The following is a 26,577-nucleotide window of genomic DNA, read 5'->3' on the forward strand; positions in this document are numbered from 1 at the left end:
TTAATTACTTATATATACTTTGTTATTTGATGTAACAATTTCAATAGTTTATTGTCTGGTTTTGTTTTGCAAATCTCTAAAAAAGAAACAGATCATGCAAATCTTGATGCACAGGATGTTGTTTGGGCTAATATGAGCTAAGAATATTTTTCCAACTTTTTGGCCTTTTTCATACTCTTCATTTCATTATTAATTGTAAGTTTATTATGAAATTTATAAATTCATCAATCATTAATTTATTTTAATGTTTTATTTCATCAGGAGCATCTATCTATCCATGTCTTTTGCTAATGAGTCCGGTGAGATGTCACCGCAGCGAAAACTGGGGCGGGGAAAGATCGAAATCAAACGGATCGAAAACACGACAAACCGACAAGTGACATTTTGTAAAAGGCGTAACGGTTTGTTGAAGAAGGCTTATGAGTTGTCGGTTCTTTGTGATGCTGAGGTTGCTCTTATTGTCTTCTCCAGCCGCGGTCGCCTCTATGAGTATGCCAACAACAGGTAAAATTATTATTAAAGATTTATAATCTCAACTAGTTTCTTGGCAAAAAAAAAAAAAGAAGGTTTTTTCATGTTCAGAATTAGTAATTTCTGGTATCATTTTTTAAGGAATCTTGATAACTTACTAAAGATTTATGATCTTTAATAGTTTCTTGGCACAAAAATTAGTTTTTTCATGTTAAAAGCTGGTTCTTGTTGACTTCTTTTAAAGAAGCAATGAAAATCAACTAAAGATTTATGCTCTTTAATAGTTTTTGGCAAAAAAATATGGATCTTTCATGTAAAAAATGGTATTTTGGGCATAATTTTAAAGAAATCTTGAAAACCCACTAGTTAGCTAGAGATCTATGGTCTTTAATAGTTTTTGGCAAATAACTGGTTTTTTCATGTTAAAAATTGGTATTTTTTGGCATAATTTTAAAGAAATCTTGAAAACCCACTAAAGATTTAAGATCTTTAATAGGCTTTTTTTTTGGGAGAAAAATTGTTTTTTTTGGAGCTTGGTTTGGTCTTTTATATGTTTTTTTTGGGATTGTTTCTTGAATGAAAGTGTGTGTTATGAGGATTTAGGAACAAGGACATAATCCTATAAGGTGGTTTGTGTGAGGTTTTTGTTGCAGAATAAAGATTCACTTGTCTTTCTCCTTTTCTGCTTTGTTTCTTTACCTCAATGAGCTTATGTTTGGTTTTATAATTTTTTACTTTGGCTTTTTAAGTATTTTTCTTCTTTATGATCCAATATTTGTTTCATATTTTGGTACCTACAAGATCCGTTGCTAAAGCAAACATTGGATATGTTGTAAGCAAATAAGCAAAGATTTAGGAAGTGTATTGCAGAACACTGAGATCAGCTTCACATCTACCCTTCTTCCATTAACCTCTCTCTCTTTCTTTGTTTCTCTCTCACACACACTTTTGGCACACACACAAGTTGTGGCTAGCTAGGGAAGGCCTACAGTGATGTTGTCAAGTTCCTATTTGTTCAAAACTTCCATCATTTTGACACTTCCTTAATAGAAATATGTATGTCAGTTAAACATCACCAAAGCAAAATGATAGGACTATATATGAGAAAAGAGATGTCATCAACACAAACCAAAATAAAATACCTTTATTAGGTTTTTAAATCAGTTTGCAATTTACGTAAGTGAAAATTATATAAAAGTATTATCTTTCATATGTCACAAAAGATTTTCAGCATAGTAAGATTATTAGGGCTTGCACCAAATCATCATAACCTTTTTCCTATAAAGTAATCCTATTTAGTTTATTGTCCATGTGTAAGTACAAGATTTGCAAAGTAAACATATTTTTCACTTTTATCATAAATATTTATGTGAGTAATTTAATTATTTTCTTTTTCGCAAAATTAATTGAACAATCATTTTGGTCGAATATGAACCGGGTGTTCCATAATTCCTGTACGCGTATTAGAAAATTTTGAAATATAAGAAAATTGATTGAATTACAATGCCTTTTTTATCTTGGAATTAGAAGAAAAAAATATGAGAAATTCCGTTTATGTATGGAACCTATACAACAGTTAAAAAAATAACATGTGAATAAATTATTTAATATATGTTTTTATGTATATTTATTATGAAGGAAAAAATATTAAATATTAAGAATATCAAGATTAATAAAAAAAGTTAAACTAGATTTCTTTTATTTTTGTTGGTATTTTGTAAAACCTTACTATATTGAATAAAACTTTGGAGTTAGATGTTGGTCAAAAAGTAACAAATTAGGGCTAGGAACTTAATAATTTGAAAAAGGGGGTTTCCAAAAGAATGTCTACATTATTAAATGTACCATTTAGGTATTATATATTTCAATTTAGGGTTACAATGTTTTATCAACATTTTTTTTGTTACGACAAATGTTACACCTTTACTCTTTTCTTTACACGCTCTTAAATTATACCAAACATTTCTTCTTGCTTGGGATTAAACCCAATACTTTTCATCTAAGAGGTTTGCGCATCTAGTTTCCAATGGAGTTTTCTCAAGACTTTTACATAAAAGAAGAGTTCCAAGAAAATTTTATGTTTATTATTGATTAATTTTGTCTTTAATCAAATACCCACTTGAAAATCTAAGAAAAATAAATAAAAGATTAGGTGTAAGGGTAGGATTTGTCTCAACAAGAAAAAAATCTTTGATAACGTCAGACACCAGATTCCATTTTCAGTTTCTTGACTTTTGTTTTCTTTGTTTTAATTTAACTTCTTTTTTATTTTTAATCCAAAATTTCTTGATTTAAATACTTTCTTAAAGTTGAAACTGAAACAGCAACCTAGGGGTAGATATTTATCTCAACTTAGGGCATCACCATTAGATCTTCCATAGATATAGATACATATATACGTGTGTGTATAGAGAGAGAGTGTGTGAAGAGAGAGAAAGAGACTAATGAAATGGACGGCTCTGATTGGCTCAGAGTTGACAGAGAGAAAGTAATAATATTGGATCTACCCTTGGGGGTTAAAATAAATAAAAGAGGGAGGGTTAAAGGGATTACCCGGAGAGTAATGGGTATTTGCCACGTGGCAGAGATCTGACCATAGGAAAGTGTCACCAATCATAAAGAGGGGACGTGGCAGAGGCAGCCAATCAGTGGTTTCGGAAAAGTTAAGGTAGTATACATATAAGGAATATAAATAGAATCCTTAAGTTTCCGAGAAAAGTGGGATTTTATTCAGTTGATGGTTTTCTTGAAGTCACAACTCAAATGCCTTTTGATTAAACAGTTGATGGGTTTTACTGTGTCTAGTGGGAACACCTCATCTATCCATTGAACAAAACATAGTAACATCCTCACTAGCTAGAACTACACATCACATAATAACACATTAAACACACAGTAACATTTGCCTAACTCAAATATGATCTTTTTTGCATAAGTAATGAGCACATGTATAATAATCTTTAACTAGTTTAAAACGGGGTTCAGACGCAGTTTGTTGTCTGCTTACCCGTCTCTCTATTTTAATTTGATTTTTTTTATTGTTGTTAATAAAAGTATACTTTGCTAAAAAATTAGTTTAAAACATAATTATTAACTTATGCTTAATATCTGATAATATCATTTATCAAATGCATTTATTTTTCAATTATTTGAGTTAAGGAAGTGGTATTTGGATATTCAAAGTAGTGGAACTTTAATACATACAGGATTTGAACTCAAACTTAGGTTATTGATCATCTTAAGAACCCTATAAAGAACATTTGACTACTAAATTTGAAATTTAGATTGAAGTGCATGAAAAATGATCTCATGGAGAAATTTTATTCTTATCGAAACTTAATAGTATTTATCATGTGTTGACAGCTAAGAAATTTAAGAATATTAGGCGTCAATCAACTAATTAATTGCATGAGGTTGTGGCATGCAACACGCGATTTGATATTACATAAAAAGTCAAGAAATAATTGTATTCAAAAGGGGCAAAAGTTATGCACTTTTCTACACTGTTCTTCCGGATTTTCACCCGATTCACATATCAATCGACTCGAGATTCCTGAACTACTTATTTCTACTTTTGTGCTTTATTTCCCACTATATGTCTACAATTCTTTTTGTTACATGTTTAGAGAGTTTTGGCTGGTTTAAATAATTTTCTATCTGGAAATATAATTTGTTTAGATCTCTATCTTATATATATATATTTAGTAGGGATTCGAGAATGAACTTGTCGGATGCTACCATCGCAATCTAATCAAGTCAGAAATTGCCGAATCAGTGACCGGATATTATCTTCATAGTTGATGAGTAGAAAATATCCTTAAGACCTTAACCATTATAAATAAAAACCATAATATCTGGAATACTTGACTACTTGATGGAAGAAGCTCAATGCATTTGGAATATATTCTTGTTACAATTGTACTATATTTATATAAAAACTATTAGAAACTTCTCAACATAAATTGTTGGTATATATCCCAATTGTCTTATGTTGTGATTGGATACATGAATATGTAATTATGCATTTGATGATATATGTTTGTTTTGTTGTTAATGCAGTGTGAAAGGAACCATAGATAGGTACAAAAAAGCATCTTTGGATCCACCAAGCAGTGGTTCTGTTGCAGAAGCAAATGCTCAGGTAAAATCTTCTAACAAACCAAGACATTTTTATATGCATGCTTTATTAGAATCTAAACACTTGAAATATATAAAACATTTTCTTGCAGTTTTACCAACAAGAAGCTGCAAAACTGCGACAGCAAATCGCGAACCTTCAGAACCAAAACAGGTAACCTTTAATTATTATGTGTCCAGTTTATTTAATTATTTTGTTTCATTCTCATGATCTCATCAATATTCTGTGTAATGTTTTGTGAGAAGGCAATTTTATAGGAACATCATGGGTGAATCACTCGGAAACATGCCAGCAAAAGATCTCAAGAATCTTGAAACCAAGTTAGAGAAAGGCATTAGCAGGATCAGATCAAAAAAGGTATTAATTAGTTATCATATTAAGCTTCTTTTAATTCATCCATTAACACATTTATTTTCACCGAATTTGCAGAATGAACTTCTATTTGCTGAAATCGAGTATATGCAAAAGCGAGTAAGTAATGTGCTTTCAAGCAGGTTGAATTGGGTCAATTGGGGTGGGATTTACTTACAAACATTTATTTTGACAAATTTTTTGTCAAGACAGCTTTGTCAAAATGTATCGGTCAAACTGGCCATTAATTTAGTTTGATGATTATTCCCTTGTAACATTTGGTTTTAAACAGCTTTCTTGTTACCACAGGAAAACGAGTTGCATAACAACAATCAGTTCCTCCGAATAAAGGTTTTCACTAAAACAATAAATCTGTTCTATACGCGGTTTTTATCATGTGTATAAGTTCGATCTTAATGGTTTTTTTAATATGCAGATTGCTGAAAATGAAAGAGCCCAGCAACAACACATGAGCTTGATGCCTGGGAGTTCTGATTATGATCTTGTACCGCCAGCTCATCAACCATTTGATGGTCAAAACTACCTTCAAGTCAATGATCTTCAACCCAATAACAGCTACTCTTGCCAAGATCAAACCCCTCTCCAGTTAGTGTAAGTTTCCACTAGAAACACATTATCAATTAAGATATTCTATCTTGAGACTTATGATCTTTATATGTACCTTAATGGCTTCATGCAGGTAGGTAATGGCATAAAGGATTTGAGGTTTCTGCTTGCTATAATATCTTGGTGGTGAGTAATATGGTTTGTTGCAACCTTATTATTATAAGTGTTTAGTGTGATGCTTGTGTTCTTGTTTTATTTGCCATGGGTGCCAACAATTGTGTATTTTATGAAACAACTTGTTTTTTCCTCGAGTTATCGTCTTTGTACTGCATGTTACATATGGCCGAGGACTTCGATCTTGCGAGTATTATATTTCTATAATCATGATATATATGTCTTCGAAAAAGAAAGATAATTAACCAAAAACTGACTGTTCCAATGGGATCGGTGGAGTAAGAGAAAAAAAATGGGAAAAGTATGTAAATGCCCATCATTGAGCAAAATGACCAAAACCAGCTTGTCTTAACAATTTTTGTGGTGAAAAAAAAATTGTTTTTTAAGTATTTAGCTGGAGGGTCATATTATGTAACTTTGTGGTCATAAATGATTATTAACGTGCTTTCATGACTGAAAAATGCCACATTGTAGCGTAAAAAGCATCACTATATATTATCAACCTAACATGCTAAAAGTTAAATATGGTACGTAGTCTCATATATATTATATCTAGTGATGAATGAAATAGGATGAAATGATGTTGGCATTATAACAAGTGTAAGTGTAGTGGGGTGCTATGCAGAGGGGAAAAAGGCCATAGCGTCCCTAGGGCGTTATGGAGGCGTTTTGGATGCTTTTAGAGGACAAATATGTCTTGGGCGTTTTGTAGAATGATGTGGGTTTGGCTTGTAACCAAACTTTCAGCCAATAATCAAGGTGTGTGTGTGTGTGGTGGGGGGGGGGGGGGGTCTTTCCACCTCTACTAGTCCACCACTATATCAAGTCTTATAATTAACACATTCGGTAAACTCAATCATTCTTTCCAATACACTTTATGAAATAACTCATTAAAAATGGATGCAAAGTTTGAACCATGACGAATATGACCATATGAACCATTATGAGTCATTACTACATTCAGGTAAACAGGGGCCGATAAGTTGGCCGTAACTTAACTAAAAACTAAATAAAGGTGTCTAATAGAGTTTGGTTCCAATCTACACGTACTACTAGAAAACAAGGTATATATCACTGATGGACGCCTCGGACAACAAACAGGGGTATTCCACTAAACTGGTATTTGGCCTGATCCAATATCACACCGAAACATGTTTGACCGGAACTGGCTCCTTGTCGGATCCTACCTAATGGTTTGTAGATCAGTATTTTACTATAGGTTCGAGTATTGCTATCCTATAGCTGGTTTCCAACCTGAATCGATTTCTAGCCAAAATGGTATTGACGAAAGTTGACCAACCCAATTCGGTTTACAATCGTGTGTTACTTATTTACATTTCAATATTAAAACATTTTGATTAGTATTTATCTAGTGGGTATATATTTGTATTTGTAGAGTAACAAAACAAAATTATCACTATCCATTCCAAATTTACATTTCCACTTATATTTTGTTTGCCTATCTTTCAGTCTTTTACTTTTGTCAAATGAATTTATAATTCCTATATATGTTAAACCCACAGTATTGATTTACAGAATGTGAATTGTAACCTTGTTCATAACTTCATATCGATTTACGGCTAAATGAAACAAATGTGAACTATTGTCAAAATCGATATATCGTATTGGAAATTAAAGAAGTTATTTACAAAGCCAAAAGTATAATCCATTCACATTAACCAAAAAGAAAATAATTGATTCAATGTTTAAACAAATCTATTGAAACTATCATCCATTTAAGCAACAAAATCTAAGACAAGAAACCGAAGACCATCAACATGAATAGCAAAAATTATTTGCAGCATCGGGTCTCTCCACCGGCACAATAGCAAAGCATAACTGTCTGTGCTTACGAAACGTCCACACTTGAATCTTCGTGTGTTTCTCCAAAACCTTATTTTCTGCCATAAAGTTGTTCCAGTTCGTCTTCAACACATAATTGTCATTGCGTTTCATATGCTACATCTTCAACCACAATGTTCGCTTATACATTTGCAATGTCGGGCCCACCACTCTAACCTCGATACCCTCTTTACTCTCATTAACAATGTGTATCTCCTCAGTCGTCAAGAACTCATGTGGGCGTGTCAACAACTGCTTAATTGGCATGTTTAATCTGTTCTGGGATGTATTCAAATCACTTTCGAATAAGGTTTTCTGGATCACTAGTTTCATATCTAAACCATACATCTCACCAGTGATGAACCGCTTCAACTGCACGGTTATGTCTTCGTTCATCAGCATCACACTGTCCATCTTCATTGGCAACTTCCTCTTCTTTTTCTTGTTATCATCCTCCTCGATCAACAAACGTTCATGTCATCGCGTTTTCGGTTGCTAACGCTCTCTCATAAGCAAACAACTCTCTCTTCTCCTCATAAAACTTTTGAATTTCTTTGTAATAATAATCATCAGCCAAACTACGTTGTGAATCTTTTAGAAACATGAACCTGAGATCATAGCAACAACATTAATATATTAAAACTCAAGTTATTGTACTAATCAAATTATTATTTCTTTAAAGAAACTGGGTTTTATATGTTACTCCGTATATTAATATATTATATATGCACACATATGACATACCTTTTTTCACACTGGAAATTCTGATCATGGAACAATGAGAGATGGGATGATGACGTCATAGCTGGAGCTTGAAAATTAAGCGACAGAATATTTTCCATGGTTGTTTTCACGTATGCAGAATGTTGATGAATATGTAAATTTGTTGTTACAATGAATTAACCCAAAGTGCTTATATATAAACATGGGGTCCAATCCTTGTTGCCTAAGTTTAAAGATTTTATAACAAGAAAATCTGATTAATTATGGAAACAAAAATATTACAGATAGTTTAAATTTTGAAATTTGATTTGCTCATTTTTTATTTTTTTGATTGTCACAAATTATATATTACTTATAGTTTAAATTTTGAAATTCGATTTTCTTCTTTTAAAATTTTTTTTATTGTAACAAATATGTTTCATAATATTCAATCAAAATTTCGTAGAACGAAATTAATTTGCAAGGTAATATTAATAAAGCACAAGGTATCAATTTAAATATGAACTAAAAACCATATTTCATCAAAATAACAAATCATAAAATTCTCAATCCAAAACCATAACCTCCTCCCGATTCGATCTGCACTAACCAATTGTCTAGAGAAAGAGTTTATATCCACGTCCCAACAGTATCAAAACTAGGGCTGTTCAAAACCGGATATCCTAACCTTTCGGATAGTGAAAATCACTATCTGAATCCGAATCCGAAATTTCGGATATCCGAAGTTCGGATATCCGAAATTTTCGGATATCCGAAACCGGATATCCGAATATCCGGAAATTTAAAAAAAAAAACTTGTTTTTCTAATAAAATTCATACATCATCTTTTCAAGTTTCTAAATCCAACAAATCAAACATACAACCACCAAATAACAAGTTTCTAAATCCTAACAAAGTTACAATTAATAAGCTAACAAAGTAACAATTAATTAACAATCTAACAATAAATGGATGGAGACGGTGGTCCTGTGATGGTGGCTGATTTGAAGATGATGGACGGCGACGGGTGCTGTGATGTTGTGAGACGGGAGATGGTGGTACACTGGTACTTGTTTAGAGACGGTGGTCGTTGTGAGGCTGTGAATCTGTGATACTGATGGCCGGATACGTTGGCCGGATACGTTGGCCGGAGACTTCAGATCTTGTTTAAGTGAGAGAGCTCCCTCTCTCTTTCTCAAGTAGTTGCAAACCACTGGTGAAAAAGAAGGTGCCTATATTAATGTTATGTGATCTAGGGTTTGTGTATATCTATAATATATATAAACGAAGATACAAAAATCCTAGGTGTCGCGATATGGTCGCTCCCTCATTTTTTGGAGTCACCAGATTTGCTTGGTTTTTAAATGTCATTGATTTAACCCGGTTTATACCCGTTTATGCTTTAATTTTCGCGGGTCACCAAACCCGGATCCTTACCCTAAAATATTCAACTAAACTACGTTCATATTCTTCCTTGTTTCTTTTTGTTGGTTTTGAAGCCATCTAACATCTTCTTCTGATTGATTAGGGTAAATCGATTTCACCATATCTAACATATCCCTGGTTTTAACCATATCATCGTATTAGCTAGGGCTAAATCGTATATGGATAGGGGTTATTCTATCTGCAAGCAAATTCGAATATAATGTCTGATGATTAGGGCATGCATGGGTGTACAAGCTGTTCTCTAAAGGTAACAACTAATTACTGATGCTATTATAAAATTTCAGCTTCATGTCTGTTGAATGATTTTTCATCAGTTAATCGAATGAATGATTAATCATTCACTGTTATTAGCTTCTCTATATATGAGTAATTGATAACTTGCATTACAATTTTGTTAAGTGACAAGAAGGAAAGACTTCATGGATTGGGTGATTTGTGGATGATTGCATTACTTTGGGCACACTGAATTTTTTTATCGGTATGTTGAGAATGAGTATATTAAGCTGCATACCATTTTTGGTGGATATATAAAATTGAACTTAAAGAAGTAGAGTTGGCAAGATAGGCCGGCTATGGTTGGTCGGCCTGTAAACCAACCGAAGGAACACGGTCGGGCCATGTACCTGTTCGTTCTTTTAGTTTTAACTGAACAAATGATCAAACACGAGCGATTGAACGAACATAAATGTTTTTGTTCGTGTTCGTGTATGTTTATATTCGTTTGTTAACAGTATAAAAAACTGGTTCATGTATGTATATTGACGAACATATTTGAACATAAATGAAGGAAGTCAGGAACATCAATGAGCAAAAGCTATTTAAAAGTAAATGTGAACAACAATTTGTTACTAGACTAAGTTATAATGGGCCTAAACTATTTTAATGAGTTTATTAAAGAACATAAACGAACATGCTTAAAACAAATGTAAACTAGCGAACATAAAGGAACGTATGAATGATCATAAACAAATTTAAATGAAAGAACGAAAATTAAAGTTCACAAAAATAAATGAACAAACAAATCATGTGTTCATGTTTGTTAGTGAATTAAATTATTGAACTTCTCCTCGAACGGTTCATCAAATGTTCGGTTCGTTCACAGGTCTATGATCCAAAATTTAGGGGGTCACGTCAGGCCGCTAAAACTTTTTGGCCATTATCGAAATAATTTATAAATAACTAACATGATAATTATTTGGTAATTAAAGTCTTTTAATAAACAATCTCCATGGTTGTATCATGTATGCATCAGAATTACACTTTCTAAGTAGGTTGCAACTTGCAATTGCCACTTGTGATAAAAATGGTTGGAACATTAAGCTTCATATCAATCAATTTGTTTAAAATTTCGTTCTTCATTGCAGGGGAACCTATGGTTGAAGATTCTTTAGACATTCCTAGAATGGATGTAAGAGTTCGGGTCAGTTTCAAGTCAAATCCATTACACCTTTAGCAGATCAAACCCAAAGTTTTTTTTTTCGATTAAGATCGATTTAGATCCATTGAAAAGGTAAAAGTTGTTCTTTCAACCTTAAAAGTTGAAAAGTTGGAATAATAATTTTCTTAAAAGTTAATTTTAATCTTTTTTGCAGGAAATTTAAAGAATAAAGAGCGAACACCCTGATGATTCTTGTGAGATTATGAACGATTGCGTTAAAGGCTCACTCAAGGTCACTTGTGCTTTTGGTGCTGGCTTCCTCAAACAGGTATTTGACCAGTCACCAATAGTCATTAAATAATTCTCAACTTGATCTATCCTTTTGTGTAAAATTGATGTTGTTGCTTTAATAAGTTACCAAATTCCTGTTTGGGTCAACAAAGCAAATTGGGAGAAAGAAAGATTGAATCTTGCACAACCTTTTACATAGAAGATGTTTGTTGACTTTCACAATGACTTTTAAAAGAAAAGACCATGTAAAGAATGTTCAAATATAGATTTTTACATTCAGTCATCTTTTTACAATTTATTTGTTGATTTATTGCAGCCTAAATGGAATGATGCACTTTTAGAAATATTTCGGATCGATTATGTTGAAAATTCTCCATACTAAACTTTATCCCAAGTCTTTACTGTAACCAATTAAGACCGAACCGCAAGACGGATTCCTAATATTATCTTCAGATGGCCTTTATCGATATGTCACTAACGAGGATGTCGTTTCTGAAATCGAGCTCTTTATTTAGTGGTCCCCATAAGGCAATCCAGCTTCATTAATCGAAGAAGTTTTGTTTCGTGCAGCCAAGAAAGCCGGTAATTGTTGATCCAATTCATTTTTACTTTACGACTTTATTCGGGTTATATTTAATCCCTTAACAGATACCGCTAAAAACTCAAAAAACAACTTAAGATGTTTATTCAAGTTATTCTAGAACAAATATTGTCAACTACAGCGTATGTGGTTAATAAAAGGGTTATGATGTTGATATGAAATTATATATTTTTATAGGTATGGATTTTCATGTGTTAGAAATATACAAGGTAAGTATATCTTTTTCCTTTCGGTTTTTCATTTTTTAGTTTTATTTTAGAATGGATGTTTCTTTATCTTTTAATGTTGAAGATTAGTAATGGCATGGATTTTCTCATCTTTTAAAGCATCGTGTTTGGCTATGCAGTAGATTTTATGGGGTAAGAAATATTATTGTTTTGTAACTTACACTCGTATATTTAGTTATCGTGTTAAAATTTTATGAGTTGCAGGGTCGTGTGAGCCCGGTTTTGTCTCCGGGTGCTCAACCTTCTGTATATGGAGTGAATACTTCCAACATATCTTTTGCAGCACAGTATCGGCCCTTGACACCTGGCCCGATAAGTAGTGGTCAAACTGAAAAGATATTTCCATAAAGACATGGTCAACCTGAATGCCAATACTACATTAAACTGGTGATTGTAAATTTGGGGCGTCTTGTAAGTTTTATCATCCGCCTGATTGGGCAATAATGAAGGATAATTCTGTGCTTAGCCCCCTCGGGTTTCCTTTGCGCCCGGTAAGCCCGTTATAATAATCTTATTATTAAAAGACAATGTTCATGTCAGTGTATGTGTGATTGGTACACTTATGATTTGGATTGCACTGATTAACATTGAAATTATAATCTTATTGATATAAAGTTAACGTAGTTTATGAAAAATGGTAATTTTCTTTTGAAGTTGGCTAACTTTCTTCGGCATTAAAAGCTGATACATGTGTTATGTGACTGTGATACTAACCACTTTAAAAACCATGTAAAACTTAAACTGTGTATATATATACACACATAAGTGTAATACCTACCACTTAAAAAAAACCCCATAAAACTTACAAAAATGGTAAGAGCTTTGGTGTGTGAAAGATTTCAGGCCATCTAATTTTTAAATTTTTAACTTTTATATGGCACAAATTAATATTATTCCTTAGCAATAGATTTTAGTTATGTGCTTATAATATATTTGAGAATTTAAAGAATTTGGTCTACTGTTTAATTGTTAATAAAGTGATCTTACTTTTAAGATATAATATTATTACATAAGGTGCTGATTATATATATCAGCAGGTAATTTATAGTGAGTTGAAGCTTTGGTGGATTAGAGTTTGAAGAAACAATGGCGTACAATCGACGAGGGCCTGATCAGCCGCTAGCTAGCAGGATATATAGGGTTATATCGTCTTCTGGCGAGGAGGGAATTGCATGCTTTGAGAGGGCTCGGGCGGTTAAAGTCATTGGTTCAAGGTCAATCGGACAAACACCAAGCAAACTCAACCTGAAATGTATGCAAACATTGACTCGTGTACAAAGTTGTCCTGCAACTTTTTTTTGAAGCATGAGAAAGAGCTCAACATTAAGTCTTCTGTAAGTGTAAGAGACATTAAAAATCATGTTTCCTCCAAATTTTTTTCATATTGTTTGAGAATCCAAATATTTGGAATAAAGTTGGGAGATACATGGGATGACAGTAGAAAATCTAAAGAAGAAACCGAAACAGTTTACAAAAGAAGCCGGAGGGTTCGAGTATTTTAGTTTTGACTCTTGGGTCTGCAACTTTGGCTGCTACTGGTACTTCAATTCATAAAGGGGGTCACTAATGCAGGTTGCTTTGGGCAGCTTTCATTTACGTGTATAAACCGTTCATTATTAATGAACCAACATAAACGAAAATATCTCAAAAATATCAAATCATAGGAGGTTTGGAGCGCTTTAAAATTTTGTAACAACCATTTTCCCATTTAACAAGAGCTCTATCAATATTTTCATAATAAAACCATTCTTTGATATAAACTACATGTTCTTCATCTTCAATATCATTTGCAAATTTCCAAAAAATCTTATTCGGCGGTGATACTTCTTCTATAGATGGAAACAGTTTCTTTAAACCTTTCACTCAAAGTGAAAACCTCATGACTTTTAAAGTTTTCAATTTTCAACCGATTACTAAGGAAAAACACAAAACCCTTCAATACTTCCATTCAACAACACTCATCACCGGATTTCACAAATTAATTCCACTGTTTTACATAAAACTATTAGGTTAGGGTTTGTGAAGAATGTAAATCGACAATGGTTATATAAATAAGAAAATAGATTCTCAAGAGTTGTTCAATGCAATTATAAGACGATGACAAAGATTTTTAATATTTACCAACTTAATAATTTTTTATAAAAAAATCAAAAATATTATAAAAAAAATATAAATGACTATATGTAAGAAAAATTATGTATACACATATTATTAATAAAAAAAATATTTTTTCATTCAAAACATAAAAAAAAAGCAAAAAAAAAAAAAAACAACCAATGTAATACAATAAATGTAAATAAAAAACAACAAATATTAAGCATGCTAAAAGTATTACGTACTAGGTAACGTTTACATTCTAACAACAAGCCATACAAAATAAATACACAAGCTTTACTTAAACATCAAACTAACTATAAACCCATGTATGTCCAATACCAAACCTACAACAAGAAGTACATACAAGCATACTAATCCACATACTCATCTTATTCCAAAGAATCCAGCTATAAACTTCAACTCCAACCAACTATAAACTTATTAGTCTCAATTGAAAGAACGCAAACGTTAAAAAATCTCATTAACATAACATATAAACATATCTATGTATTAAATCAAAACAAAACTCGATTGAAAAATAAAGCAAATAATTAAACAATATTTCAAAATTATTAAAAACAAAAACTTAAATAAACCCGTGTAGCACGCGGGCTAAAAGCTAGTTATAAAATAAAATTAAAAAATATTAAAATATAAATACTGGATAATTCGGATAATTCGGATATCCGAAAAATCAGAATACTACTATCCGAATCTAAATCCGAATTTTCGGATATCCGGGATTCGGATATCCGAATTTTCGAATAGTTCGGATACGGATGGTCGGATAATTCGGATACGGATTCGGATTCGGATAGTTTTGAACACCCCTAATCAAAACCATCTTCTTGCAAAATGACTAAAACGTACCGAAGTTGTTGCTCCCAATGAACCATTTGTATTTGTATAATTATATGCTTCGAGATCAATCAATCAATCAATCATGCCCAGTAAAATCCCACCGACAGCAAAGCTATAAGTAGGGTCTGGGGAGGGTGGGATGTAGGCACACCGTACCTCTATCCAAAGGAATAAAGAGGTGGCTTCCAGAGAGACCCTCGGCTCTAAGTATATGTGTATGAAGCAAAATAAAGGAAATCAAAGTTTAACAGTTATATAAAAACTACTACTAATTATAATAATATTAATAATAAGATCACAGTTTAACAACTATATAAAAGCTAATAATAATTATAATAATAATAATAATATATGTAAGGGAAATACCATTATGGTATGTGACCTAAATAAGTTAAGTCTAAGCCCTAAGGTATTCAAATCTCTCTAAAAATCCTTAACTTTAATTCTACTTCTCCACGAATTCCTAACCTCAACCATGTCCTCGGAGAGGTTTAGGTCTATCAAATCATGCCTAATCCTCTCATCCCAAGTCAATTTTGGTCGTCCTCTACCCCTCCTCCCCTCTATAGTAATGTTTTCTACGGATCTAACAGGATTCGTCGTCTGTCTTCTCTTTACATGTCCAAACCATCTCAATATCCACTCTCTTATCTTGTCTGCTATGTTCGCCACCCCTAATCTCTCGCGAAACACAACGTTTCTTATTCGGTCTAGCCTTGTGTGCCCACACATCCAACGTAGCATTCTCATTTCTGCTACCTCCATCTTCCGCACTTGTGCCTTCTTGATGGCCCAACAATCTGTTCCATATAGCATTGCATGTCTAACTGCCACCCTATAGAATTTTCCCTTTAGTTTAGTCAGAAAACTCTTGTCGCACAATATACCTGTGGCTGCTTTCCATCTACACCATCCTACCTGAACTCGGTGGGTCACATCACTGTCTAATTCCCCATCGCTCTGTACAAATGATCCTAAATACTTGAACTTCGTTACCTGCGAGACCACCTGCCCTTCAATTGTGATCTGTGCGTCTTCATTGTCGTTTATCCCACCAAAATCACAGTGGAGGTACTCCGTCTTAGATCGGCTAATCTTTAAACCTTTTGTCTCTAAGGTTGTTCGCCGCTCCTCAAGCCTCATGTTTAGATCTTGTTTTTTCTCAGCAAGTAACACAATATCGTCTGCGAACATCATGCACCACGGGAGAGTCCCCTGAATCGACTTTGACAACTCATCCAAGACTACTGCAAAAAGAAACGGGCTCAACGCTGACCCCTGGTGAAGACCTACCTCTACAGGAAAGAAATCAGTATCCCCTACTGGCGCACGGACACTTGTTTCACTCCTGGTATACATATCCATAATTATCTCTATGTATTTCCTGGGCACTCTTCTACCCTCCAAGCACTCCCAGAGCACCTGTCGTGGCACACTGTCGTAGGCCTTTTCTAGGTCAATAAACACCATATGTAGATCACGCTTCTTCTCCCTATACTTTTCCATTAATCTTCTTATAAGGTGTATTGCCTCTGTGGTGGAACGCCCCGGCATGAAGCCAAATTGGTTGACCGTAACCTAAGTTTCTCGTCTAAGTCTAACCTCAATCACTCTTTCCCATAGCTTCATAGTATGACTTAGTAGTTTGATTCCTCGGTAGTTACCACAACATTGGGCGTCTCCTTTGTTCTTATAGATAGGAACTACAACGCTGCTCCTCCACTGGTCTGGCATCTTACCTGATTTGAGAATACTATTGAACAGAGTAGTTAACCACATGACTCCTTCCTCCCCCAGACACTTCCACACCTCGATGGGTATGTTGTCTGGGCCAACCGCCTTAGACCTTCCCATCCTCCTAAGTGCATCCTTCACCTCTTCTCGTGTGATCCGTCGGCATTAGCAGTTATTCGATTGTTGTCGTTGAAAGTTTGTGTTGTCATGTTCTTCTTGGTAAGCTCTCCCATTGTTAAAAAGATTGTGGAAGTAGGTTTGCCATCTTAGCTTGATGTCCTGCTCCTTGACCAGTACATGCGCATCTGTATCCTTTATGAACTTCACCGGTCCTAGATCTTGCCTTCTACACTCCCTGGCTTTGGCAATCTTAAACATAGCATGTTCCCCCTCTTTTGTTTCTAGACTTTCATACATCCGTTTAAAGGCCGCCTTCTTTGCTTCCGCAACTGCCTTCTTCGCCTCTATCTTGGCCGTTCTGTAGCTGTCCCTCAATTCCACTCGCTCTTCCTCATTCGTGCACCTCATTAGCTCCCTAAAACATCCTTGTTTGTCCCTTATCTTGTCTTGCACTGCGTCATTCCACCACCAAGACTCCTTATGCCCACTTGTCTTTCCTGTTGTGACCCCGAGAGTCTCCTTTGCTACTTGGATGATCTTTGTCTCCATAGCTTCCCATATATGAGTTGAGTCCCCATTTAGTTGAGCCCGCGTATGCAGTATGAGTTTATCCTTAAACAGTAGGAGATTTCGTCCTTCAAATTTTCCCATCGAATTCTCGGTGTACCTTTCTTCTCTCGAACAGTCAGCTTATTTCTGAAGGCTATATCTGTCACTAGTAGTCGATGTTGAGTCACAACTGCCTCCCCAGGTATAACTTTGCAGTCCTTCCACCAACGTCGGTCTCCTTGCCTCATCAAAAGGTAGTCAATTTGCGTGTCGCGTCCGCCACTGCTAAAAGTGATTAAATGAGAATCTTGTTTCCTAAAATAAGAATTTATAATACCTAGATCATGAGCCACCGCAAACTCTAGAAGATCTGTTCCGGTCTCATTCCTATCACCAAAACCGAAACCCCCATGTACGGCTTGAAAACCATCGTTAGCCTTACCAATGTGTCCATTAAAATCACCTCCTATGCAAATCCTCTCCCCCTTAGGTATGCCCCCTACCACTGCGTCTAGGCAATCCCAAAAATCTCTCTTTTCCTGATCCCCTAGGCCTACATGAGGCGCGTAGGCGGAGACTACTGCCACTACTTCCTCTCCTAGTACTAATACCATAATCCTGTCATTATGTCTTATCACCTCCACCACACTAGTGTGTATTTCCTTAGCCACTAGAAACCCCACTCCATTCCTAGCTCCATCAGACCCCGAGTACCACAACTTATACCCATTACACTCAGCCCCTCTATGTCCTTTCCACTTAGTCTCCTGGAGGCATGCTATCTGAACCCTACGTCTTTTAAGCACATCTACCAATTCTAGCAACTTACCATTTAATGTTCCTACATTCCAAGAAGCCAAACGCAATATACGCTCCCTATCTTTACTCTTTCCTACACCCCTCGTTTCAGGACATGGTCTCAAGTAATAGTCATGGTTCCTACGCTCTATGGTTGCAACTAATCACACAAACACAAGCAATAGAACACCAAATCAATAATAATAATAATAATAATAGTAACAAAAACTAATAATAATAATAATAATAATAATAGTGTGTAGCAATAACAATAATAGTCAAGAGATCTTAAAATGAAAATAAACTCCAAAGATCCGGGTCACGTATGTTATAATGATAATAATAATAATACTAATAATAATAATAGTGAGAAAGGAACGAGTATACCGTGAAGATGATGAAGACAGATACAGCTCAACGGCAGCCAGGTTACAAGAAGCTCACTTTTTTGCTTTGGGACCCCCAACGGCAGCAAAAAATATTTGAGGTTCTTGGAGATTGGCTGAAGATAATTTATGCTAAGAAGAACACCCATCTTGTATTCTTATGGCTATTCAACTTAAAAGGTAATGTATTACCCCTACAACATGTCCTTGTAGAATGCTTGAGCTCCCGACCGGAAACCTTTTGACTTATTATGAGTCAAAATGATGGATTCAGTGAATTCGTGCCAATAACTATGTCCATCGAATAATTATTTTTTTACCCATCCTCGAAATAGTCCAAATCATCTTGTTGATCTGGTTTTCCCAATAAGATATCATCCGACACAACAAAACTCCCACACATACAAAATTCTCATCTCGAGCTTCAGTCCAACGACATAAAAACATCTTAATAAACTTATTTATGAGTCAATGAAACCTAGATTTTGGCAAAAACCCGGCTCCGGACCCCGTCCTACCCGACCCTCTGGTACAATCCAGGTTCTAGTTACTCAGAGAAACCGTACGCGAAACCAAATCGAAACCACCAAAATTGGTTCCACCTCTACCCGGTCATAATTCGAACCCGACCGGGCCAAAAACAATAAACCCAGTCAAAAACCGAATTTTACCCGGAATTGGTATCTACATGACCTAATTTTTGACTTTGTTAGACCAAAAACAGAACCGGTTTAAAAAAAAGAAAGAAAAACTTTCCTCTAATGAACATTGCTAAATACATTTCCGTAACATGATCTGGCCCAATTAAGATTCAGCAAATACCAAGCTCGGTTGTTGGGCTTAGTTTTAACCCATTAATGGCAAATAAGGCTACTCTTTTTACATATATAAAAGATTAAAAGGGATATTCGGTGAGATGCCTACAATCCCTATTCCCTAATCCTCTTGTTTGAAACAATTTTTCTACTATTTTTTTTCTACTGTAGTAAGTATTGTTCTGTGACTTGATTTTGTTTGATTTGTTGTTTCATTAATAGTATTTTTGAGTCTAAAAAACTTAGTATTGACATAACATAACTTTTTATGTCTGCAACATTATAGATTCAGCAGATCTGTTGTCCCCTGTCTTTCGATCCGTACATTTTATTATGTTTCATCTTGTTTGAACATTAGGGGACTCGGGGTGGTGCGTTATAGCAAACCATCACGCGTGATGGTTATTGAAACACCGCTGCTGCCCCTCTCATCACGCGTGATGAGAGGGTTTACGTGATGGCCATCACGCACACAAATCTCCATACAAAACCCATCACACACACACAAAATCCTATATATATATATGTATGTATGTATATCAAAACTATCACATTAACACCACCCCCACTAAATTCCATCACTAGTGATGGAATGTGGTGGGGTGTGGTGGCACACCACCATTGAGTGTGGTGGGTGATAGATTTGGAACCACCCCCTCCCCCCTTATAGATCCTCTCAGATCTGCTTCTTACCTACCTTAATTGCGACGAAGTGATATATGGTAATGGTATAACTCTAAGATTATTTCTAGCATGAAATCCACAGCTTTCAAACATGTTTTTTGTAAGTTTTTCCCCCTTTATTGTAGCCTATTTGTAAGGATACACTATCTAAAATTTTTCTCTGCAATTGTCAAACATGCTTTCATAGTTTGTTTTTTTTTTCTAGCCTTAGCGGGTGCAACTATCTAGGCCAATGAACTTAAGATAGTTGTGCGTAGAGAAACTATTAAAAGAATTGGAACTAAGATATTGAAGCGTTTAGGATGATTACACAAAAATATTCTAGAGGGTGTGTCTTTGCTTCAAGGTTGGTGTAAAATTTGCAATAAACAAGCTTATATGTTGTGGCTTTAATGCTAAAAGAGTGTTCAATCGTGAAATTTGGAGAATAGAGCGAATATTGATGTATGGTTATCAACCCGTTGGCAAAGCTCTAGTACAATGTATTAGCAATCGATATGAAAGAGATTTACATTGTTAAATCATAGTTTTTCTTTCGCTAGAATTGTTTAATTTGACAACATAGTCTATTGTATTAGCAATCTTAAATTGTTGTTGGTCATTAGTTTTCTGTATAATATGTACGTAAGAAAAAGCAATCAACAAAATGGTATATATTTTCATTTTTTAAAGTTGGGTCGGGGATGAGGGTCAGAGCACCAAAGACACTGTTTCTGTTTTTTTATTTTCTAAGTCTTTAAACCCTAGTTATATCATATAAATACTCATACTATGTATTTGTAATCTTTGCATCTATTTAATGAAATAACTTAGTTGTAGCCTGTCGACGTAGAACCCCTCACTTGGGTCGAACCATGTAGAATTCTTGTAATATATTTATCGTTGATTATTATCTATTTACTGCGTGATATTGTGCGTGCATCGTGTGCCGTTGTTTCCGCGTCACCGCTTTGTTCCTAACAGAGATTGCTACATTGGTGGCGGTGATAATAACAAAGCGGGAGTAGATGTGATGATGATGAGTGGTCGAAGGTTCCAATTTCTTTTGTTGAATTCGTTCTCGATATGGAAGTAATGTTGAAATTTTTAACTTTGAAGGAATTTTAGGGAACAAACACAATAGATATTGAATTCTTTTTTCAATTCAGATAAATTATATGAAACAATCACGATGATAAAATAGAATTCATATTCTAATTATTTTGTTTCCATAACACATTACTCATTTCCACCACAACTCACATCACCATCTTAGACACTCATCTTGTTACCACATTATACTATATATGCTTTTTTCCCAAAGTAAAAACATCTTTGTTTATTTTATAAAGGAAAACGAAACAATTTCCTAACAATTTCTAATCCAGGTCACTTGATGGCTAGGCTTTTTTGAGATCATTTGCATTTCATAAAATCGTTTATGTAATCCTTCTTTCCTATTATTTGTTTTTATTTCTTGGCATCCTCACCATCATGTGTCCGTAGCGTAGTTGTCGCTGTCCTATGATTTCATTTATTTGCCGAAAGGGAAAATTTTCCAATCTTCGTTTCGATCCCATCTACTCTCTACTATAGACTCGTCATATACAATCTTTATGGCATCTACATAACTTTAATTTTACACAAGAAAAAAGAATGAATTAAGTTTGATAGCTTCATAGCACAGTTCTTTCGTTTAGTTAAAATTGTTTAATTGTAGTAGAAGAAGCCATTGTAGTCTTCTTTTCGTGTTTAAAGTCGAACCAAATGACTAATATGGTATGGAGAGGCATCCATGGGTGAGACCGCATTATATGAAACTTTTGCAATGTGAATGTTTGAAATTTCTGTAGGATGGTAACCATCATAATACATAGACATCGTGCGAAATGGGCTTATAAGTGTAGTTTGAGCACATTGTCCATCTGACCTCAATATGCAACTAGGAACATTTGTTAACACCATACCTGAAAATTTATAAGGTATTTAAATTCTCTTACCATTTCATAGCTAAGTTTATAGTTCAGTTAAGCAATAAATAATGTTGGATAATAATGCATTTCATCTCATCTGTTCTGGTTTACCTTGTTGTAATGCCATGCCAGTAAGGTTGATGAAAGTAAACTTTGCATCCGGGTAATAAACATTTAGTCTATCAACAACAGGCTTGAGCTTTCTGTTAAAGAGTCTAATTGCGTCGTTGATGGACTGAACACATGGTTTTCCGTCTGTGCCAAAGGTGGATATCTCCTCCGGTGCACAACCTATTAAACCAAGACCAAATACAACAATCTTTTTACCTCCCAAGTCGTACAAGCTCTATCATATATCAAGAATGTGATATCCATTTCAGAAACAACATGATTGTATAATGTGTAGCATTAAGGAGACTGAAAACAAACAATAAGTTAGATATGCACCTTTAGTTGATGAGAGTATTGTCGTACGAGGTTTTTTGCATATTGGTGTGTTGTATACATATGGCTTGTCGTGTAAAGCTTTGGCTTTAAGTAGTTATTAATATAATCATTGCTTCCCATATTGACTAGGTAAATGCACTTGCTTAAGTATTCTCTTGTGAATGTTATGTTTCGTTGCAAGTGAAAAAGCCGTGAAACTATCGAATGGTGATTAAGTAGTTGTCTGTCTAAGCTTATCCGACCGCCCTGTGAAAAATTTTAAGGTGTCAGTTGCTTGTCACAAACTAAGATTTCTAGGTTCAACCGATTTGGGTTTCTTTATGCAAAATATGATCACCTATATTATAAAGAAAGCTTATTATGTTGGATTACCAAATGACTTCCTGTTTCTTCTCGAATGCCAGATCCACCGCTAGCGTAGTTTACTCCTTGATTGATATGTTGATCAGTTACGGCGGCATATGTTGGAACATATTCATCGAAACCCAGAAGCTGTCCTGCTATGCATTAAGACAATTTGGAGATGTGTTAGTTTTGTATAACGATGTCAAAATGTATGAATGGAAGCCATAAAAATCGCTATACACATTAATTAATAAAGCTACATATGAAATTAGTCCTAGTGAAACAAAGCATCAAGAATTAAAAAAAGGAAATAGAAAGACCTATAATATCTGCTATGGTTCGACCATTGGTGAATCTGCCCGTGACACCTTGGGGGAAATCGGTTCCATAAGGCGGGTAATTGGACTTAAGTGTGGTGAGGAGTTGATTATTGTTTCCGCTATCAAACAATGAGTCACCGAATATGAAGTAACACGGGACTTGTGGTTTGCCAATGACAATGAATGTCTCCATTAACACTACAAAGATGTAGACACATAGAAACAGGTTAGGCTGAAAATTAGCCATGCTTTCTTTTAGATGAAAAATAATGAAATGAAGTTTAAAAATTCCAAGAAAATAGAGAGTTGCTGATTTTGAATGCGAAATGCATGGAACACATAAAGATAGAGGATTGAAGTTAGGCACAAATAATTTAATTAAATATTTTTTATAGAGAAATGGAAACAAATGGATGCAATCTTTTTGGTTGCTCTACTGAATCCACTACAACCAATGGCTTCATATAACTTAAATAGATATAGCTAATATAATAAAATCGGCCTTGCTAAACTCCTGGAAGTTAATGTAACCAGTTTCAAATCAAAGGTAGATGGTCAGATACTATATATAGCACGTAACAAAGCGAGGTTTAACGTTACACTCCTGTTTTACAATGTCCAATATTTACCCGTGATATTCGTTTTGTCATAAAATATGTTTTCTAATCAATTGACATGATAGAAAGGTTAGAACTTTTGGAAAAATTTATTAGTGAAACTGGGGTTTTCACTAACTTTGGACATGAATAATATATTTATATATGTGTTGTATCCTACTATAATATTAAAACAAATTAGATTGCCTTCACATGGCCCCTCTCTATTGGACATTTCCCTTTCTTTCCAAATATATCTTACACTTCTCTAATTTTCTTAACAATTAAATAAATCAAAAATAAATTCAATCTACCTATGTTATTAAAACAATAATTTATTCCATATATATCAACTAATATTACATTCAATTGATGGATCCATTTTATGCATTGTAACCCTAAATTTAATCTCTTTCTCTCCCTCTCACCGTCACCTATCTCACAAGTCATCGTTTCCCTAAATTTCATCTCTTTATACACCGCCATCATCGTCTCCTCTATCAAACAAGAAACGGATTCTTCTTCAAAGAAGCACGCAAGGTAGGACTGAACCAATATCAAACATGTACCTCACTATTGGCAAGTAAAATCAACCCTAATTTCATTCTGACCACTCAAAATCAGATCGATTTCGCAATCGTTGTTCTCCCTAAGCTATCAGGTTTGCGAACAGTGTCTCTATCGTTTGTTAATCGAAGTTTATTTTATTTAGGTTTAATCTATTTAGTTTGAATTCAATTTATGGTTTTATTTAGGCTTAAAACGTGATATGCAGTTTTTAATTAGTATACATCTGTTTGTGATGTTGTTTAATTATTTCATTATTTTCACCATTTTGGTCACACTCATATTGGTGTGCAGATCATACTTTTATTTGGTAGATGACAAAGAGGTGGGAAGATCCAGAAGGTGATTTTAGTTTCTTAAAAGAAATTTATATTTGGATTGACAATACCTAAGTGCAGAAGGTGAATATGTCTACTTAGAATATATATTTTTGATACAGAAGGTGTTGTAACATTAGGTTGGTTTGGTGGTTTATGATGTGCAACTCCGGAATACACTATTAGTCACATTACATGGTACTAAGTTTATTATTCTTAAGTTTTTGTTAATTCGTTTATTTATCTTTCCCTTTTTGTTTTCACATGTGTAAAGCGGAAGCTCTTTTCTACCAGTTTACAAAAACTATCAGGTCATTTGGAAACACCTCAAGTTTTGGAATATTATAACAAGTAACCAAGTAATCTCTTTTAATCTTTGATTTTTTTAGTATTTGAAGAACTTATGTATTTATTGCCATTAAAGGATATTTTGAGTCATTTGATTCAACTTATGTTTAACATATGCAGGTTTGGAGGAGAGACAAAGATTTATGAAGGCTATCTTAGCTCAACAGGTTAGATTTTACAATTGTCCTTTTGACTCTCAGCTAATGTCACCATCTTCAGTAACATGGTGGGGGTAATTACATACATTTATGATTTTCTATGCTTTGCATTTAAATTTTTTTTATGTTTAACCTTGTAAAATATAGGTTTTAACCTTGAACGTTCCTCAACGACATCATCAATCCAAGCTTATTCATATACGTCATCTACAAAGTGGTAATAGATTATTACTAATAGCATTCATGCTGATTTGAAAATCATTGTATCTTTTGTTAATCTACTGCCAATTACTTTATTCATTAATTGTGTGAATTATTTATTAGTTTGATAATGTTATATAGATTGCTAATTTTACAGTACATCTGCACTTTGAGAGAGTAGTTAGAACTTGGACAACTTTATGAAGATGGTATGTTTGTAATTACATGCATGTTTAATAAATCACTTAGCAGTTTAATTTCACTTATATATGTATTTTTCTACATGTTTTTTGGATGAAGATTAAATGCCTGTGGGATTATTAAACTACTATTGCTAACGGTAATGGGTTAATGGGGTAAGAATATAACGGGTTAACAACATATGGGTAATGGGACAGAACGGATTATAGATTAACGGGTTACGAATTTTCACTCTCATTTTATTAACGCCATGTTATATTTTAGGTTACATGACAAAATGATTTGGAAAATGGGCAGACGTTGCAGGCGGATCATAATACGCGCTAAAGGTTTATATTAATGTTTTTTGGAATAAAGTGTTTCCATTAATTTATATCAGAATACCATGCTTCAGTTATTTCAGTTTACTATGCTTATTTGTGTTACACTGGTCTTTTTGCCAAACCTTGAGATTATGCTTGCAACGGTTTAAACAGTTCCAAAGCAGTTACCGAAAGTACACTGATTCTTGGCATGCTTACAACTGTTTTATCGATTTTATATTCAGCTCTCCATGCCGGTTCTTTAACAACATTCTTATCGCTTCCATCTTCTCCAAAAGCAGGTAAAACATGTACACTTTATCATATACATTACTTATTTTTGTTTTAAATTGGATTCATGAACTTTAGATTGACAAACTGAACGGGTTGGTGGGTTTGGGTGATGAGTTCATAACCGGTTCAGATGTAAGCAAAATGAGTTCGAGTCAAAATGGGCCATTTAGAAAAGGTATTAGTTTGGTTCGAACGAAACATGCCTTTCTTAAAAGTATCAATTTGGTTTTTGTCAAAGCGTCAGGGGCGGTTGTAAAAAGGATTAAGTTGGTTCAGTTTGGGTCAAAACAGTAAGTT

At 34.2% G+C, this 26,577-nt stretch overlaps 2 protein-coding genes and 1 long non-coding RNA gene across 3 annotated transcripts; 2 read left to right on the top strand and 1 right to left on the bottom strand.

Moving 5' to 3' along the window:
• The first annotated feature begins 271 nt into the window (after positions 1–271).
• LOC143620897 (floral homeotic protein AGAMOUS-like) lies at positions 272–5,835 on the top strand. The gene is made up of 7 exons (XM_077092479.1): positions 272–504; positions 4,531–4,612; positions 4,701–4,762; positions 4,855–4,966; positions 5,039–5,080; positions 5,270–5,311; positions 5,397–5,835. The coding sequence occupies exons 1-7, from the start codon at positions 278–280 to the stop codon at positions 5,574–5,576; spliced, it is 747 nt and encodes a 248-aa protein (XP_076948594.1). The 5' UTR covers positions 272–277; the 3' UTR covers positions 5,577–5,835.
• A 16,128-nt stretch (positions 5,836–21,963) lies between these two features.
• On the bottom strand, positions 21,964–23,543 carry LOC143620927 (GDSL esterase/lipase At1g29670-like). Its single transcript, XM_077092495.1, has 4 exons — positions 23,297–23,543; positions 23,004–23,128; positions 22,296–22,530; positions 21,964–22,178 (listed from the first exon to the last, which is right to left on the bottom strand). Exons 1-4 carry the CDS (start codon positions 23,541–23,543, stop codon positions 21,964–21,966), a joined length of 822 nt encoding a protein of 273 aa, XP_076948610.1.
• Positions 23,544–24,968: 1,425 nt separating this feature from the next.
• LOC143620899 (uncharacterized) lies at positions 24,969–25,480 on the top strand. The gene is made up of 3 exons (XR_013151415.1): positions 24,969–25,135; positions 25,245–25,291; positions 25,430–25,480. It is a non-coding gene; the product is annotated as an uncharacterized LOC143620899 (long non-coding RNA).
• Positions 25,481–26,577: the final 1,097 nt, after the last annotated feature.

The sequence above is a fragment of the Bidens hawaiensis genome, unplaced genomic scaffold (assembly GCF_021521415.1).
Source record: "Bidens hawaiensis isolate Kalapana, Puna unplaced genomic scaffold, B.hawaiensis_p1.1 tig00002735_1, whole genome shotgun sequence".
Taxonomy (NCBI): Eukaryota; Viridiplantae; Streptophyta; class Magnoliopsida; order Asterales; family Asteraceae; genus Bidens; species Bidens hawaiensis.

Excerpts from the sequence above, each read along its gene's own strand:
- LOC143620927 (XM_077092495.1), bottom strand. The coding sequence starts at position 23,543 with ATGGCTAATTTTCAGCCTAACCTGTTTCTATGTGTCTACATCTTTGTA. Across the intron at positions 23,129-23,296 it reads AACCATAGCAGATATTATAG|GACAGCTTCTGGGTTTCGAT; the intron begins GTCTTTCTATTT and ends AATGCATAGCAG. Across the intron at positions 22,531-23,003 it reads AAGAAACAGGAAGTCATTTG|AGCTTGTACGACTTGGGAGG; the intron begins GTAATCCAACAT and ends GATATATGATAG.
- LOC143620897 (XM_077092479.1), top strand. The coding sequence starts at position 278 with ATGTCTTTTGCTAATGAGTCCGGTGAGATGTCACCGCAGCGAAAACTG. Across the intron at positions 505-4,530 it reads TATGAGTATGCCAACAACAG|TGTGAAAGGAACCATAGATA; the intron begins GTAAAATTATTA and ends TTGTTAATGCAG. Across the intron at positions 4,967-5,038 it reads GCAGGATCAGATCAAAAAAG|AATGAACTTCTATTTGCTGA; the intron begins GTATTAATTAGT and ends CCGAATTTGCAG.